The sequence below is a fragment of the Thamnophis sirtalis genome, unplaced genomic scaffold, assembly GCF_051295495.1.
Source record: "Thamnophis sirtalis isolate CommonGarterSnake01/CBP01778 unplaced genomic scaffold, rThaSir2_p1.2 scaffold_1, whole genome shotgun sequence".
NCBI classification, from domain to species: Eukaryota; Metazoa; Chordata; class Lepidosauria; order Squamata; family Natricidae; genus Thamnophis; species Thamnophis sirtalis.
Window position 1 is genome coordinate 64,259,578 of NW_028261381.1, and position 19,573 is coordinate 64,279,150.

The following is a 19,573-nucleotide window of genomic DNA, read 5'->3' on the forward strand; positions in this document are numbered from 1 at the left end:
CAAAAGGTGGCCAAACTAAACAGTACCAACCTTATTAGCAGGGAATGCTATAAATGACACATGCATAAGATTGGTAACCTACTTTATACAGTCCCTATCCCACTCAAACATTTTATATGAAAGTCTTAATTGGGTAAAACCATGATAAGTAATGGAGGTCTGTATCAGCAGATGAGAGAAAATACATTTAAAACAGCTATAAAAATGAGGAAGATTATATAATATGCATAATGGGTTTAAATAGTTAAGATTAAAAGAGACAAGAGAAAATGTAGTGATTTTGATACAGTAATTTATTATTTGAAGTGATTTGAAATAACATAAATAACTTATGGGAGCCATTGGTAATTTATAACACATAACTAATGTACACTGTACTGATTACAGTACTGAACAAAATGAAAAATAAAGCTGATAAAATAATTTGGGTTAAGTCAGTGTTGTAAAAAGTATTCAAAGTTCCCTATCGAAGATAATGATATGTTGAAGAATGGAATAGGTACAAATTCTATAAATATTAGCGTACAAGTAAAATTGATGGATAAGAAATTCTTTGTACTGTGAGAAGATTGAAAAAGACTGCAGGTAATGTAATTGGAAAAGTTCTAAAATTTGAATTGGAGTTCAGCTTATTTAATGTGTGAGAACTCCATCTGGGCCTGACAATTGAAAAATGCTTTTATTGTCCTCTACAAAAGGTTAGGAAGCAAAAGTGAATATGAAAAGTACAGAAGGATTAATCTACTGGAAAGATGTTTGGCAGAATTTTGATTGAAGAGGTGTGAGAGGTGGTAATGTTCTTTTTAATGTTCTTTTTTCTTCCTTTCTCTTTCTTGTACTGTTTCTTACTCATTTTCTGCATTTTGTGTAACATTACAGGATGCCAAAAGAAGATAGCATAATATGTGCATATGTTTATATGTATGGTCTTTTCAATGTCAGCATGTAAAGGTTACCCAATTAAAGTAACTAGCAGTAATTGAAGAAATGCTGAAAGTCAATTCTATTTCATCTAGATAGAAACAGACCCTTGACAAGGGTTAGATCACTTTCAAAGGGACACATTTAAAAACAAGTCTATTCAATCAAGAGAAATAAAAAAGAATATTTAAATTAAAAAGGGCATAAGTTTAAATACCAATTCCTGAGGAAGAGGGAAAGAACATAGATATTTTTTCCCCTAGTCTTTCAGTTTTCTTCTCAGAAACTGGATGCTGGACTAGATGGGCTTTGGATTGTTTCAGAAAAGCCTGCTTTACACACTGAAGACTCTTTGATAATTTTATATTGGGGTTTTTATCAGCACGTTAGTATCACCTTCCCAAATAGCTTCCAATTCCATTACTGCATGAAGTAGATGCTCATGTAAAAAAAACACTATTAAAAAAGTCCCACAGCTCTTTAAATTTTTCTGAGATACAGTGAAAGATAAAAAGGGAAGTAGCATTCAACTATCAATCTGGCTGAGTCATCTTGTTCCTTTCCTCAAATAATAAGGTAGCACTGAGTACCACAACCCTCTCCTTCTTCCTTTCCCCCTATTTCTTTCTGTTGTTTCTGTACTGGCCAAAATGGAGGTATTGCTAGGCTTGGGGAATCCCAAAGTCTACAGAAGCCAAACTTTGAAAAAAATCAACAGCCCAGTAGGGGGAAAACAAGTCATGAAATACTGAATAAAGCCAAAAAAAACAACCCCAGATTGTCATGAAACCAAAGGCGAAACTATAGAGCTCAGCATAACTGGCTGGTTAACAATCACATTGAATTTTGTTTGTGGCCCTACTTACTTAAACACATTGTTTTAATTTTACTGTTTGGATTATTGTTGAAAATCAAGAAAGTTTTGTATTCTTGATTCTCAATCATTCTGTGTGATGAGGCCCTCTTATTTCCTGTTTTCTAAGTGACAGGGTAATTGTCTACTGAATTTTGAGAGCTACAGCAAGGAGAACTTCTAGTGAGTGGTAGTGGAATTAGCAAAGAATCATTTTCAAACAATTGACTGGACACCTATCACCTGATAAAGCTACCAAGTAGGTACACAGTATAGCGGTAGGAGAATCCAGTGGTTAACCTCTGCAAGGATTCAAATATATCCTTTGAGGAGAGGACTGGTTCAATAAGGAGGAGAGAGATCATTTTTATAGAACAAAGGGAGGGAGAAATGCCTATTCTTGGAAGATGGGAGGATTGAAATGAAAGCTTACCCCTTACTAAATTTAATAAACAAAAGTAACTTACCATAGTGAGTGTCATGCGATCAATCTCATGTTTGTCTTTAGTCTTGTGCTGTCGAAAAGGGCTATGCCTATGTAAGAACAAGGAGAACGTCAGAGGAAAAATTCAGGAAATTTCTCTTTCCTACTCTCTTGTAGTGCCAATTACTCCAATCAACCCCAGTTTCTCCAGCCAGTTACAGCTCATGTGAGTGATTATGTTTCCACATACTGCACTTTCTCAGCATATTTGGCCACTTACCCCCTCAGAAGCTTGAAGAGCATGCAGCCTAAAGAAAACCAATCAGCACTGCTGTCATAGGCCACGCCTTTCTGCAAAACCTCTGGTGCCATGTACCCATGTGTGCCACTGTAGAGAGGATCATACCAAGAATTAAAAGAAGCAGAGCATTAGGCTAAAGATCCTTAGCAGGATGTATCAAAGGAAAACAGAATTTATCCTAGTTTTCCATCAGAGATTTGAACTGTACTTTTTTCCTATCTTATGTGGTTTGTAAATGGAAAGCAATTACTAACTCCTCCTTGCATCACATTTAAAAATTGTAAATATGATATGTGGGAGTGTGTTTTAATATATTCTTAATGGAAGTGGTTACAACTGGATAATCTGCTAAAATTCCAGAGATACCAAATTATATAATTACATGTGTAGGTGAGTAAAGTCATTTCCACATAGGTTTAATCACCAACGCCCAGTGGTGAAATTCATTTTTTTTACTACCGGTTCTGTGGCTTTGTGGGCATGGCAGGAGAATAATACTGCAAAATCTCCATTCCCACCCCACTCTGGGGCTAGCCAGAGATGGTATTTGCCGGTTCTCCGAACAACTCAAAATTTCCACTACCAGTTCTCCAGAACCTGTCAGGACTTGCTGAATTTCACCCCTGCCAACGTCCTGAGATCATCCTTTTATCTGATCATTTATAAGCAGAAAATGCAAAAGGCAAGTATGCAATCAGGAGATTGGAATGCTGTGATCTGTTGATCCATGTTGTTAGTGTATGTGTGTGTGTGTGTATGTATGTATGTATGTATGTATATGTATGTGTGTGTGTGTGTGTGTGTATATATATATATATATATAGTTGTATTTGTGCTGATAAACAAAATGTAACAAAAAGGCAACAGTAAAAATATTGGGTTTCTGCCTGGATGGTCTCTTGTGACGAGCCGAAGGACAGAGAATGGAAGTAGTGATCTTCCTCCCATATTTGGGCATACCGGGGGTTGTAAAAATCTTATATATATACATACATACATACATACATACATACATACATACATACATACATACATACACACACACATATATACATATATACATACATACACACACATACATACATACATACATTCCATTATGCACAGTTCATATATAAATGATGGACACGTTCAGCTAGAAGCATCTTGGAATGATATTATTCCCTATCACAGATTAAATATGATCTTTTTGAGGAAGTGACGCAAAATGTTTCAAATTTTCCAGATAGTTTGAATTAACCCTAACTAATAAACTAGCTAATGGGGATGGATACTTATATCTTAAATCATCTGGAGGACATAATAACTAAGAAATTAAGGGGGCTGGTGGATGAAAGCATGCTCCCATATTTATTTCTGTGATAAAATTAGGTATATATCTAGTGCTTCTGGGCAAAAAAGATTTCTTTCAGATACTCACACACTGGCATGAGGCTTCTTTTTGGAGAAGTCACAGGCGAGTCCCAAATCTGAGATGCGGACATGGCCAAATTCATCTAGCAAGATGTTGGCTGGCTGTAGAGACAGAGCACCATTTAACAAAATAAGTGTTTAATTTTTATTTCTTGGACTCCAGAGTGCTGCTGTGGAAATGGTGATGAAAGAGGGCAAGCAAGCCCAGCCTATTGAAACTCTTCTCCCTCATGCTGTGACCCCGAGCCTCTGCAACAGCAATTTGGAATCAACCAAATAAAGGTAAATCTCTGCAGGAGAATTGAAGCAGCATTTTCCGAATGATGAATTCAGCTCCCACAGTGGTTAGCTTAGGTTTACAGAGGAGCACAATCAAAACAAATATACAAAACAAGCAACAAAACACAATTCCATCCTACTTTATATGAAGCCATAGTTCTGATTCAAAGAGTGGGTATCAATTATTTTAATAATTCAAAATAGTTAGAACAGGAATGTGAGGTACTATGGAACATTTAAGATTTTAGAATATTACTTTAATTTATTCAGTAAAAGAATTCACACAGTGATCAAGCTTCCATTTTCTAAAGGAGAGCTTGAGTTTAGTGTTCTCTGATCACAAATCCCTCAGCCATATCATGTTGGCTCCTAGATAGGAGATGGAAGAAATCTGAATGCACTACCTTTTTCTCAGAGAGGAATGAAATATTGAAGCCTCATCACTGAATACCAGCAATCTATTCCTTTTGTGAAATAAAGCTAGTAGTGGCGATGGTGGCTCTGCTGGACCATTATACACCAAATGTGATTAGTTAGAAGAGGTGGATGGTCTCACCTTGAGGTCACGATAAACCACAAAGCGATTGTGCATATGTTCCAGGCCCAGGATGATCTCTGCTGCATAGAAACGCATCTCTGTCTCCGAGAAGACCCCATGCTGGGAGAGGTGATAATGTAGATCACCCCCTATAAGGAGGAAAGGAAAGAACTATGTGATGGAACAAGACACAGCCGGGGGTGGAGGAGTCGTTTAGGAAAGCACATGAGGATGGCAGAGAAGAAGGGGCTCTTAGAGGCAGGATCCTGGCTCTCACCATTCATGAGGTCCAGGATGAAGCTGAGCTTGTCGGGTGTTTGGAAGGCATATGACATGCACACGATGAAGGGGCAATCCTGGCAGGGATCCAAAGAACAAAGTTACAACAGGAAAAAAACAACAACAAAGAAACTGCATGCATGCGTACATCATATATTGATTGATACATTTCAGCTCACACTCTCACGCAGTTCGGCTCTGGCATCTTTGCTGTACCTTCTACAATCTAATACATTCTGTGTTCACACTTATTATTCAACTCATTCAACTACACACACTTATGTTTGTTTCTTTACAATCTTGTGACAATGAATTGTGTACTAAATCACTCAGTTTCCGGCCTCACAAACTAGTGCTGCCTCTTGTATTGATCCTATATTCTGCAATTTATGCAGTGTGTCCTGCACCAATACCTACACAATATATAGTAACCTTCCTTGCTTCCCCACAACCCCATCCTGTAAACACTTGCAGGTATTTTCCTCCTGTTTTTCCTACATGCTAAGAAACCTCCCTGTCCTCCTTTCTCTCTTCAGCCTACTCCACACACAACACATGCTCTCCTCTTAATTTTCAGTGCATGCTGCACTGCACCCATTATTCTTTCTGGCATAGATATTGCAGCATACACGCATGTCATCTTTGCTGCTAGGTTACACTCCCAGTATCAACAAACCAACACTACCTCCTTTATATATCTTCTTCCCTCTCCATGTTAGGTGAGTTCAGCAAAATATCTATCTCACCCATGCCAGCTTTGACTTCAAGTCCCCAAACTGTCACTTGGAACGTTTTTAGATGTTCCACCAAAAACCTATAGGGTGTAGGTTCAGAGCTTGTGCATTCTTCCCACTTCTCCCAATTCCTCACAAAGTAGCCAAGCTCACCCCAGTGCTGACAAGAGACAGCATGATGCGTTCATTCAAAGCCAATGTCTCCCCCTGCTTCATCTTAATACGCTTCTTATCTAGACACTTCATGGCGTACCTATCAAAAAACAGAAGAGGTCAGAAATTGAATGATCAGAGTGTTATTTTTTTTTTGCCAAAAGTATCTGATGATGCTCCTATCTATGAAATCATCCCTGCAGATGTCCCTCCAAATATAACCATGTGACAGTACTTCCGATGAAGCTCATAATGTCCTTATCATGTTCTTCCTGAAGAGAAACTTGTCCCTCCGTTTAGGAACTTCAGATATTTAAAATGAAAACACATTCTCTCTGATCACAGATGCCACTATATTATCCTATGTTTTCCAAGCTTTCCTTTTATCTCCATAACAACCCTAAACAATAACTGTCTAGCTTGCCAACAATTGGAAAACTCTTCGGTAATTTCCCTACTGGCTCCCGCTCAGGATGTGGATGGGAGGAAAAGCAGACAGTTTCTTTTTGCCTTATATTTGGCCTGGCAGGACAATGACTGAATTAACTTGTTTGGAGGAGGGACATTTTCCAAGGCAGCAATAAGGAAGCACATGATCAAGTCCACAAGGGATGTATTGTGGAGAAAATGTAAAGGTTTTAAAGGAAGCTGGAATTTTCTTAATAAGTGATACTTATGCTTCTTTAGATACTGACCAGGTTACACATGCTATTGAACAAACAAGATTACAAAAATATATATTATATCATCATAAATTTACTCTTTTGCCACTGAGGAACAATAGAAAGAAATCAATTTTAATAAAAGTCCAACTATAAAGAATAACAGCAATCATGATGTATCTGCCCAAGGCCTGCTGCAAAACCCTCGAGGGTTGGGGCCATATGGATTTCACCAAAAATAGGCAGATTTTGCCACTGAGGAGCAATAGAAAGAAATCAATTTTAATAAAAGTCCAACTATAAGGAGTAACAGCAATTGTGATGTAGCTACCCAAGGCCTGCTGCAAAACCCTCGAGGGTTCGGGCCATATGGATTTCACCCAAAATAGGCAGATTGGGATGTGCCTTTAATTAAGTTACTGCATTCTGGATCAGCTGTAGTTTCTAGGCATCTTCAAAGACTGTACCACATAGATTGCATTGCAATAGATTGAGAGATAAACAAGGCAAATGTTACTGTGAGAAGGCAAAACACTTCCTTGAATCCTGCAAGCCAACATAACAGAAGGCAATTATTGTTCATCTTAAAGCTAGCAATATGCATATTTGGGACCAGCACATTTCTCTTATCCTGCAGAATTCTCTTTATGGTCATTCAACTTGAAAGGAAGCATTGTCTGGCTAATGGATGAGGAGCATAACCTGGGGGGGGGGGGAATGTCTGAAGGATCTGAATCTGTCTGGATACTTTTGTTATTCTTATTTTGTATCTTGTTCAACTGGTTCTCCTGCTTGTCTTTATTCTAATTATAAGAGATGTGCACACAACAGCTGATCTCCATCTAACCTGAAACATGGATTTTAGAGGTTTATGTCTGTTCTACAGACCAAAATGAAGCTGTTTTGTTCTAGATATGGCCCAAAATGCATTTGTTGGCAGCAGAAGTGGTTTGGGGAATTAAGCCAAGGAGACTGGCAATGACTGTGGGAGGGAAGATGCTGGGAAGTTGGGAGAGAGGCAGCAAATGAACAGGCTGGTGGAATGAACTGCACTGGGAGTTGCTGAGGAGAGAGGAGTAAGATGTAGCAGTCGTGCCCTACTCGATCAAAAATAATCCCCAGGGATCCCGCTATGTTGTGTTTCATTTGAAAACTGAAATAATTGGATTTTGCTTCTGCTGCTTTGAAATGCTGAACTGCAATTATTTGTTCTGGAATTCAACAAAATATTTTATAATAAAATCCAAGATACTGATTGTATGTATGGATTTTTTTGTTTTGTTTCAGCAGTTCATGTATACCTTGAAACTCTTGAATTGGTGCTTAAAATGTTCGTGTCTCAAAAATAAAAGCAAGCTGGCAAAAGATTTTGGGAAGCTTACTTGGCACCTGGGTCAAGCAAAGTCTTTAATGTAATCTGTGGGGAGTAGCAGTCCAGAGCTACCAGAGGGACCACCTCATGACTTAGTCACAATAGTTATAAGATTCAGAGAGGATTTTTTTTTTTTTTTACATCTAGTGATGTTAAGCATAGATGGCTAGCAACAATTAAAGTATTACATAAAAAAGGAATTGGGAACTGCCAGTTACTGAAGCTGAACCTTTGTGCATCATTTTTACTTGCTCTCCTGCAATTCTCACCACAGAGCATGACAAGACAATCTCGCATATTACATTTTTCCCGTGTCTGCTTTCCGGCAGCCATAGACCTCTCCAAATCCGCCACGTCCGATGATCCTATGGACACTGAAGTCGTTCATGGTCAGCTAGATCCCATGAAACAGCATTTAAAAAAAAATAAGAGAAGAGAAAGCAAAACAAGAATGTTAACCTGAAGTGAGCATGATCTTGTTTCCATAGCGCTGTCTAAGCACATTCATATCCGTAGGCTGATTATCACTGGATTTCAACTAATGTCAACACATACTTTTCCTCATTTTGGTCACCATTGCTTGTGAGTTTTTAGTATTAAAGGAGGTATCACTGGGTATATAAACTCATATCTTGAAACAGAAACCAATAACCTGTAACTCCCAAAATGTTGATAGATGCCAGCTAGCATTATCAAGAAGTTGTACATCCAGCAACTCCAAAGCAAAATATTTTCTGTTCCTGTTTTAAGATATTGAGCATGACACTGGATTCATTTCTCTAACTCTCACCATTATCTAGTTCATTTACCAAATGAATAACAGACATAAATAATCTTGTTTTAGCTACCAAAACGATGAGCTTTTTAGGGACGGGATCTCTTTTCTCACTACATTATGATTGCTTTGCAAATCTTGTAAATTCTGCATGCTATAATAAACTGACCATTAGCAACTCAATGCTAAGTGTCTCATGACAGGTTTATCACAACCTCAAAATATCCTCCCAACACTAGCCACTTACATGGATGTTCAGCTCCACATTTTTCCACTGGCAGAAGCGTGTGAATTTGTCACTAAAACAGAATAAGAGACATAACTCACAACATACACAAACAATTTCTCTTGCAGTTGACTACAGCTGCCAGCCACTGCATTTTTAAAGCTAAAATCTCTATTTACAAGATTTCTATTTCAGTATACCAGCAATGAAAGAATATAAGAGGCATTTTAAAATCAGCCCAACCAGAGGGCATTGTGGCGATGGGAGCTTAAAAGGCAGTAATTCAGACATCTGAATGCCATTTCCCCACAGCTAAGGATGTTTACCTCTAGTATCCGGGTGCAGTTAATGAATGCTAGATATGGTTAATGGGAAATGAGGCATGATCATACCAAATTATGGAACAGGATGCCAACCTGGATCACATCATTAAAATCTGACTGAATGGTCGGGGAAGATATTTACCTCTTCCAAATGTGTCTATCTGGCTAGCTTGTATATAGCAATCTAAGTGGTAAAGATAGTCTTGGTCTGTTGACTCTCTCTTTGATCAGTCTAACACACAGCCAATTTTGACTGCCTGCATTATCCTACTTGCCTTCTTGTCTAGGCTGAAGGAGGTGATTTCGAGTACAGGGCTCAAGGCTTGGGGAAAGATTAACATTCAAACTAAGACAATGTTGCTGTAGCCCAAGATGGCATGACTACCATGTCAAATATGTTCATGTCTCAACTTACAACTCTCCCAACATCTGTGATAGAAACACTTTGAATCTTGGGTTTTTGTAATGAATAGGAAGAAGTGATCTATAGGGAGAACATTATGGCTAAAGTTACGACTAAAACTCTCCAACCAAAGAGTGCTTCTGGGTCGAAAGGATTTGTTGGTGACAACACTCTTGCCCAAGGGTGCCAGATTGCCAAAGCAACTTTGGGGAAGCTCCTTTCATGTCCCTCCTCCCCACACTGTGTGAATGTGGAGAACGCTATATCTCTATATCTGAAAGTGCTGCTGACATGAATGAATAAAAATGACTAAAATTTAAAATAAATGAAATGTCACACAATTAGAATGTGACTGTAAGAAAAATGCAAGCAGAAAATGGTAGGAATGGATATTTGGTTATTGCCATTATTGAAAACTCAGCCATCACTTCATTTATAGAACGTTGTCCAACAGAGTCTTTTTAATCATTAAAGGATGTTCTTGTCATAGAGCCAAATTTAAAAGGATTGGGACCTTCAAAGGTCCTCTGAGACCTACTTAATGGCAATTTGTTTTATGGACAAACACTTTGAGCGTTGAAAGCCCAAAAGTGTTTGTCGATAAAACTGCTGGGTCACATTCTCTATTAAAAAAAAACAAAACCATACAGTATGCTGAGTGATTCTTAGACTGCATGCTAACTGGACAATTTAGACAATCAGGTAGCCAACAATTGTTTTTACCAATGCACTATAACTAAGATATTTCTATCGTTAAGTAGCATGTAAGTAGCACCAGTCTTATTATACATTTAAAATGCTGATGTTGGTTTTAAAGCTCTGAATTAAGAATAGGCTGTCAAAAATCTCAGCTTTATCCATGCCTTTAAATCGACTCTGACATCACATTAGAAGACACAAGGCATTCTGGAAGATGGCCCCTGCTATGACTAATCTTTTTGAGATTCCGTCATAGTAAACTTTCAATTGGGCTCTAAAGACATATCTGTTTATCTTGATCTATAACCATGTTAGGCTTCTTTTGGACTATCATACATGGTACGATTTGTACAATGTTAATAGTTTATGTAAAGTAATCATAGTTTTTATACATTTTGTGATTTTTACATGTTTTTGTTGAGAGAGAGAGAGAGAGAGAGAGACAGAGACAGAGACAGAGAGACAGACAGAGAAAGAGACAGAACGAATGAATTACAGAATGATTTTATGTATATTTATTCCGAAGGCACTTTCATTATGTTCATAGGATCTAAATCCTATGTAGATCTTCAAACTTGAAAAGATATCACTACATTTTTGTAACCACCCCTGTCCCAGTTACGCAACAATGAATAAAAAGAATATTCATCTCTCCACATTGCTTTTAAAGACTTATTTTAGTGAAATTTTCCAATAACTTTCCTTGGGAAAAGGTCTCTGTCAACTATGGGTTCTCTCCCTCAACTCTCTTTAAACAAGGATGGTTCACCGACAAATGAGCGCTCGACAAAAGCGTGCCCAACGAAACCGCAGCAAGAAAATCATGTTCTAAACCGCGCCGACAAATGAGCGCAGAAGCGCGCCGACAACAGCGCACTGACAGAAGCGTGCTCTAAACCTAACTCTAAACCTAACCCTGAACCTAACCCTAACCCTTATCTTAACTTAAATTGCGCTTCTGTCGGTGCGCTGTTGTCGGTGCGCTGTTGTCGGCGCATTGATGTGTGACCCGACAAATGCGTGCATGACGAAAGCGCGCCGAAAAAGCCACGGCTCTAAAACCGCAACATCATCAACGCGACGTCATCAACGCGGCGACAACAGCGCGCCGACAGAAGCGCGATTTAAGTTAAGGTAAAGGTTAGGTTTAGGTTTAGGTTTAGGGTTAGGCTTACAGCGCGCTTCTGTCGGCGCACTTTACCACTCATTTGTCGGCGCGCTTTAGAACTTGCGGTTTTGTCACCGCGGTTTAGTCGGGCGCGCTTGTGTCGTTCGCCCTTTTGTCGGTGAACCGCGTTGATGACATCGCGGTTTTCACATCGCAGTTTCGTCGGCGCACTTTTGTCAAGCGAGCATTTGTCGGGTCACGAACAAGGATTATCTCAAAAGAAAGAAAGCAATAGGCCATGCTACCTGGAGAAGATGGGACAGCAGTCCAAGACATATCAAGAGCTTCAAGGGAAAGTTGCCATATGCACATAGTAAATATGGAGCCCCACAGCACAGTTTCAACTAACTAGAGGAATTTCCAAGATGTTCAGAAATATTACTTTTAAAAAGCTCCCTAGAAAGCTCCTAAAGGGGGATTGTCAGAACAAAACTATCAAAAAGCTCATTGAGGACCATGTCAATATACTGAGCTGGATTTGAAAGGTGGCTAGCTAAATGCTGGAGGAAGAAAAAGTCTTCAGAGAAAACAAAACCCAGAGCTATCTGGCTGAAAACCAAAGAAAGTTCACAGTATCACTTTAATGTAACCTCGTTTATGTTCCTCAGGACTCACCTCTCAATGAACCTTTGGAAGACTGACCCACGCAGACATTGGCAGATCTCTTCAATGTATGGCTGGCAAAAGAGGATACAGATTTAAATACCAGCAGCCTACCTATGATCTTTGTCACTCACTTGCCTCGTTTCTCTTCTGAATAGTTCCAGCTGTAGATATTAACATCCCTGTCCAGTGAGATGCAAGAACACTGGCAGCAAAAGGTGTACAGGTAGTCCTCAACTTACGGGTGTAATGGAGCTTGGAATTTCCTCGTAAATCAAGGGGTGATAAATTGAGAAACTCACATGACAGACCCAATTGTATGACCTTTTTTTTGTGGCAGTTGTTAAGCGATCGCTGTAAAGCAAATCAATATATTCCTATCAATGTTTTTGGGTTGAAAACTGACCAAAAAGGTCAATTTCCGGGAAAAGCCCCATTGTAAATTTTGTCACATGATCTTATTGCAATGGACTGTAAAGGCAAACCAGTTGCCGAGTATCTGAAATGTGGACATGTGTCTGTATGTGTTGTCACAAGTCCAGAATTGGATGGTAAGTACCTTTGGGGGAGGGGGGTCCATCATTACTTTGTGAATGGTCACTAAACAATCCATCACAAAGCGAGGACTACCTGTAAAATAGATGGGCCCTACCAGAGTCAAGTTTCTTTACATGTGGTAACATGAGGAAAAGCAGGTCATAAGATGTGGTTCAGACTGGGAAGAATCCAATGCAGTGAAACACTATTCAAGCTGCACAACTCTATCTCACTCAGCAATTTGTCCCAGGAAAGGTACCATGCCTATTCAAGGGCAAATGATGCCTTGTGTGAGCTCAGAGATCTCATCTGTGGAAAAGGACTTACTTGGAACAGGTCAGGCAGCACTTGTTTTTTGCTCAGACGGGTTTGCACATATTCTGTGGCAGTTTTTGAGAAGGGCTGTAAAGGACACAGAAAAACAAATTGAGTCTAATGGATGGGTGATCATTAATTTAGTAGGATGAGAAATAACCTGGTAGGGCAGGTGTCTCTGTGTGTGTTTGTATGTGTTGACCTATTCAGTTCCAACCTTGTTGCTTGGTATATACTTCTGCCAAAGAAACTAAGAGTCAAAAGCATTTTTCCAAAGAAGCTGGTTACAGAGAAATAGGAAGATTAATGCAGAACAAGAAGCAGCTGGAATCAGACAAATATGTAAGCAGTGTCCCTTTATTCCGCATTAAGTCCTGCAACTTTGCAGCCATTTTTATCTATACTTTACTCTCCTGATTCTTGTGTTTAATTCATCTTGTCTGCAGACTGTCTAGATAAAATTTTCCTATGTTGATAGCTCTCATTTGTTTCCAATCTTGAAAACATCTTATTTATGCCCATCCACCCACTTATATGGAAAGGTGCCTTATACCACATTAATTTATTTAGCCATCTAGCCTAATATTGCTTATTTTGGGTGATGGACAACTCTTCAAAGTCGCTGTCAAAGTCGATAATGAGTCTTCCTCATTATCAACTATTTGACTGTCTTAACTGGAGTTGCTGAGAACTGATCTTGGGAATTCCTGAACCCAAAGTTGGTGTTCTACCTACGAGTTAGGGCCTTTTAGGACGAAGAAAATCATCTTGCAATGCTTATTTCCTGATCTCTGACCCTCCCAGTGAGAGCACTGAAGAAAGCTCTCACTAGCATCCATCAATTGTTTCCTCTTGTTTGATTTCAACATTAGGAATCTTGATAGCCATAACTGAGCTAGATATTAGAAAAGACCACTATGCCACAATGCTTTCATGCCTCTTCTTCCTTCATCCAATACAGACACAATGGGATGTGATATCATCACACAATGCATCTCCCCAGCTCCCTCTACAGTCAATGTGGTACAATGAGGACAGGAAACAGGCAATTCCATATTGTTTGCTATGATATACCTGACACAAAGAGGAAGAGGGAGCAGAGTTAGCTGTCCCTGGTAGAGAGATAGAAATTATCTGTCTGCTGCTGCAACAACAACAAAAACAACACTGCATTTCAAAAAGAACTAGCAATGGCAAATCTTTTTTGGCTCGCATGCCATAAGTGGGGGGAGCACAGGGGGATTGTGAGCGGGCATGCTGCATCCATAATGCAATGCCTGACTATCACCCCAGTGCACATGCGCGCACTACAGGCGTGACCCCCCCATTTTTTGCATCCTTTTTTGCCCTCCCCAGGCTCCAGAGGCTTTATAGGAGTCTGGGGAGGGCACCCCCCCCCCGAGGCCCTCTGGAGGCTTCAGGGACCTTCAGGAGGCTTTCCTGAAGCCTCCAGAGCACTTAAAACGATTCTCCAAGCAAACCGGAAGTCAGTTCCCAAACTTCCGGTTTTCCTATAGGGCTGTTTTTTTGTGCTCCGGAGGCTTCAGGGAAGCTCATGAAACCTCCGGAGGGCATCCAGGGGGGTGGGTGAGGAGGCTCTTTTCGCCCTTCTCAGCTCCAATAAAGCCCCTGGAGTCCAGGGAGGGCGAAAAATGGCTTTAAAAAATCAGCTGACCAGCGTGTGCACGTGCGCTGGCCAGCTGACAGGGCAGCACCTCGGGTGCACTGACAAATGGCTCCACGTGCCACCTGTGGCACACGTGCCATAGGTTCACCATCCCAGATCTAGGTGGCTGCCTGCAGTTCACTAATAACAATACCAGCGCTGAACAGGAAGAGCGCCACTGCTTGTCAGCATCAAGGGAGGGGTGGGGGAGAAGAAAGATCACGGAGAAAGGTTAAGAGCTGAGATAGGCCGTTCCAACAGACCTATGTGTGCCACTCAGTGACCCTCAGAAAGGATTTTGCCTATCGTGATGGTGGTCTAGCTCCTCCCACTTAATCTGGGGAGCCTTACATTTTCAAGGATCTCGTTCAAGGTGATTATGAAGCGGTCTTTCTGCCCATTCCCAAGGGCCTTTTCAGACTCTCTCACATGGCAGCAAGTGTCCGAAGCACTCACATGAGAGCAGGACAACAGTTCCTTCATGATGTACATGTCAAAGATCTGGCGGCTCTTAATCGCTCGATCCTCATCAGAATCCAACTTCTCATATTTTTTGATCTAGGGAGAACAGAGCAAGATAATATTGGATATGTAAGATAATGTGGCTTTTCACACAAAAGATTCAAGGCCCAGCAGATAAGGCCACATTTACAAATACCACAATCTAAATCTGAAAAAGTCCAAAGTTTAGCTTATAAACTAGGTCATCAAGATTCATTTTCTTAGGTTATTTTGTTTGAGTGGAAGGTGCAGGTTACAACAGGGATGGTAGTAATAACAAAAACAGCATGGAAGCAATAATTATATAATAATAATAGGAAGGCAAAAGGACAAGAACTGTGATTAAGAAATTCAACAGTGTACTGAAAAGTAATTACCACTTCTTCTCTTCCTGGCTTATGATCTACTTTTATTTTTAATTAAATCAAGTGAGGCATATCGGCTTTTCCCAAACTGGAATCTATATGCATCAGTCTATAACCACAAACATTCCCAGTTAACACATCACCAATTCCTTAAAATTAGATACACATACATAAAATACTTGTACTTTTCTATATTATATTCTCCAAACCTACAAGATCTTGCAGAACATTATTAATAGTAATGATTTATATCCCAGTTTGTGCTGAGAGGATAACAGTTTTGAGAAAGCTACTAGGCTTTGCCAATCTGCTTGTTTATTTAAAATTCTAGCTAAACTGCAGCTGGAGGTCCATGATCTAATGTTCTTTTGGATCCTTCATCTGTTGCATGAACAAAACTCCAGTTATTCGAGAAGGAAGGCCATTTCATCTCCTAATTACCTTCAATATGTAAAAGAGGGTCGAAATCACTTAGTTGTTTCTAGGAAGCCTAAGTCTAAAAGCAATATTCTGTGCTATAAAGACAATCAAAGCAAAGGGCTTTGATTCAGTAATTTTCAAATGGGTTTCTATTCCCTATGTCCCCAAATCTAGGTTCCCGCAAGCTTCAGGAGCAGATTTGGGAAATGTGAAGGGAGGGGCTTACATGAGGATAGAAAAATCTATTCCACCAGCAGTGTTGTTTACCCTTTTGGGAAACACTTTTCACCTTGATTTTGTTCTTAATGCTTATACCCTCCTCCTTCCAAGAGGCTAATAGACGTGTAGGCTAACAGCCTTGAACATATCTATCCATTTCAAAGTGTAATGTTTGAATATTAGAATACTTTTTTGTCCATAGTTAGTGCCTCACCTCTTCATAGAATTCCACCAGTGGTTTGGCCTCCTCCACCTGATTCAAGCAGAAATCTCGGAATAGGAGGAATCCTAAAATACACAAAAAGTAAGCAATATGAAACTCATATGCCACTAACTCCTTCAATATATCTAACAAACTGCTCCTAGTCTCATTTATCATTTCTACTATAGTAATCCAAGACTCATATGCCACCCTTGACTACTTATACCTTAATGTATGCAGGGAGAAACTGAATAACACAGAGAATAGGATTATGCTGAAAATGGCTATAAAATGATCTACAATTGCCACATTGCCTTAAAAGCAGGGATCTTCTATTGTGGATCAGAAAGCCCTTCTAGTTCCACAAGATACTTCCAATTAGGACAGCCACAAGCCATTCAATAATCAACATCTGTTACAATTGCCAAGGCTAAGAAATTAAAACCTGCAACAGGGCAACTTCTTTTCTTCTCTTATCCAATTAATTGCCATATTGGAGCAAAGAATCATGCCATGGAAAGTCGGGGCAGAAACTACAGTTGCTTTGACTCCTATTTCCTCAGCAGTTCTTTTAAAATGAATAGTGCATACTCTGAAGCCAGGGCTGATTTTGCAATGATTTTTTGAGTAAGCTACAATTGGTTTGTACAAAGTAAAACATAAACAATGGTTTACAAAGGCAAAATTCACTAACATATGAAACCACATATCATGAATAGTTTGGATTGGCATGAGATATGAATTCAGCATCTCTGGGATTGACAATCCCAGAAGATGCATGATAGTGTTGACTATCCACATGTCTATCAAAGTACCGATTTACTGTCTCCAAATAAAGCAGGTTTCATCTAATCTGGCATTGTTTATCCCTGCCAATCTATTTACTTTCTATGAAAATGCAAACCTTTTCTGCAAATCAACAGCAATTTTTTTACAGTTGCCAGAACAGGGCTGCAAAAATCTGTCTTATATTGTATCGCTATCTTGCCATTTTACAGTTGTCCAGAATTTTGCAATGCAGGTCTACTACTAGTCTTTTAACAGTAATATAAGAGGAAAAAATTAATGAATTTGGAATTGTTTATGTATCATGTATCAGCCCACTGAAAAAAAAAATTGGATGATTACTAGCCTCTATTTAGACAAAGTCGAAAACCACAGACATCTAGTCCCGAGAAAGAAAGAGAGGAGTCTGAGATTTCTAACAAGAAACATTTAAATATTTTTGTTTCTATAAAAAGCATATAATTTCAGTTTTATAGGCTACATTAAAAACTGTGGAAAGTCATAAGATGTCATTAGATTTGCTTGCTTTCCCTCCCCCCCTCTTTCCTCAATTATTTCATCTTTATGCCAGAAAAAGATTCCCGTGGTTAATTTTTGCAGGTCAAATGCACAAAATATCAGTAAAAAGTCAATGACAGTTCCCAAGCTTGTTGGTTCCTCTTCAATTGTTAGTCATGAGTCACAAATGTTCTAAGATTCCAGTAATCAAAAGCATATACCTAGAGCAACTTGGAAAGCTATTTATCAATCACAATAAGTAATTAACTATAGCTTCCCAACCTATATAACTGCATCATTTTTAAACCTGTGAATAATCCTAATCCATGGATTATTTAATTAAGATTCTGTATTCAAACATCACTCTAAACTGTAAATTATGTATGCAGGTTAGGTTTACATAAAGTACTGAACAAGAAACTAGTGAGCGTTGCCTACTCTGCTATATAAGCCCAATTCATATGATTAGTTGACGGTTCAGTATATCATGTGTGACCAAAACATGGAGTGCACTGAGAACTGAACTCATGGCTCTGTTAATTAAAGATGTGTTATTGTGCAAACATAGCCAATTGAATCATATACCAGCAAGCTATAGTTTTGCCTCATGTGTTGTGTAAAGCCAATTTCATCAAAATACTAATCCAGGAGTCTCACCCCGCCAGTTAAAAAGAGAGCAACTGAAACTGGACATTCAAAAACTATTAATCCCTGCACCACTTATTAATTTCTCAAGCATAGCAGGCACCATCTTCTGCTTCCTGTTCCCTCCCTGCTCACTCACTGAGGTGCAGGCTGATCAATTTCAATTTCAGTTTGTGGCTCAACAGCTCCCAGTGTCCCTATCGGCCTACACGTCCCCAAGTGCAAGGGGAGATTGCTGAGGTTAAAAAACAATTGAGAAAGCAACACAACCAGGAGAGAGAGAGAGAATAGGCAAAATTGGGATATATCATGCGGAAACCACAAGTGGCCGTGGGTGTGGGAGGAAGCAAGAGCATTTCCTGTTGGGGCGGGGTGTATTAACGGAAAGGGGAAACAGTGCTAGTGTACTTGCTGTTGTCTGGCTGAGCATGGGCAACAGTCCAGTATCACCCAGTGAGTTGTTGACCAACAGTCACTACTCAGTCCCAAATTTGTGTTTTCTATATCTTTTATGAAACTTTATTTTATGTAAATTACAGTCTTCTCTCAGTTATTTATAGCTGGAGCAAATAGACCCTTCCTTTTGTCAGAAGGACAGAAATATTGGGCGTAATGGTTTCGCACTCCTCCCTCCCCTTATTCTGAGCAGGATCCTATGTCTTCAACAAAAGACAAACAGAAATTCAGTAGGTAAATTCTCCCCATCTATTTTTTATGGAGGGAAATATTCCACCTGCTGAAATATTTACTTTCACAGCTGTTGATGGTATAGACATTCTGAAAGAAAAGCTTTGACAGTTTTGATTCCTAAAGGTTCTTGCATCTTTAAGAACTGCAGAAGAGAAATTTCCTCCAGTGCAGATTTTCTGTTAACTGCAGTGAAGAGAAAAATCTGCAGGGAGAAATATTCTGCTTGCTGTGCAACTCTTAAAAGCACAGACACCTATAAAGGTTGTGCAGTGCATAATCGACAGACCTGGAATAGCAAGAGGAAAGGCATGTTCATGTACTTCCAATCCAGATATTTTAAATGCTTTCCTCTTCCAACAGCAGAAAGTGCATGATTTGACATGCTACACACTATTTGGACTGCTGTAAGAACCCAGAAAACTGGGTGACTTAATCCAGTAAATGATAGTTAACATAGATAAGCATGTCATGCAAACACCACAAATATTTACCAAGTGAATCAAGCACTTTTCCAAACTAACGGAAGAGGAAACAGACACCATTGTAATGAGGACAAGAGGAAGCAGAGTTTAGCTATTTTTCCCCTTTTTAATAGAGGCTTTA

The 19,573-nt window shown here is 39.4% G+C and overlaps 1 protein-coding gene across 2 annotated transcripts in view; it reads right to left on the reverse strand.

Moving 5' to 3' along the window:
* Window positions 1–19,573, reverse strand: part of GRK2 (G protein-coupled receptor kinase 2) — a 40,421-nt gene that overhangs the window by 9,249 nt on the left and 11,599 nt on the right. Inside the window, exons 3-14 of one of the 2 annotated variants that reach the window (XM_087713917.1) lie at window positions 16,364–16,437; window positions 14,996–15,202; window positions 12,991–13,065; window positions 12,139–12,200; window positions 8,952–9,003; window positions 8,232–8,323; window positions 5,896–5,995; window positions 5,007–5,085; window positions 4,748–4,878; window positions 3,920–4,014; window positions 2,479–2,586; window positions 2,242–2,308 (exon numbers count right to left, since the gene is read on the reverse strand). In XM_087713917.1, coding sequence (XP_087570043.1) covers window positions 2,242–2,308; window positions 2,479–2,586; window positions 3,920–4,014; window positions 4,748–4,878; window positions 5,007–5,085; window positions 5,896–5,995; window positions 8,232–8,323; window positions 8,952–9,003; window positions 12,139–12,200; window positions 12,991–13,065; window positions 14,996–15,202; window positions 16,364–16,437 — 1,142 coding nt within the window. The remainder of the gene's footprint in view (window positions 1–2,241; window positions 2,309–2,478; window positions 2,587–3,919; window positions 4,015–4,747; window positions 4,879–5,006; window positions 5,086–5,895; window positions 5,996–8,231; window positions 8,324–8,951; window positions 9,004–12,138; window positions 12,201–12,990; window positions 13,066–14,995; window positions 15,203–16,363; window positions 16,438–19,573) is intronic. The other variant, XM_014064180.2, reaches the window with a different exon arrangement.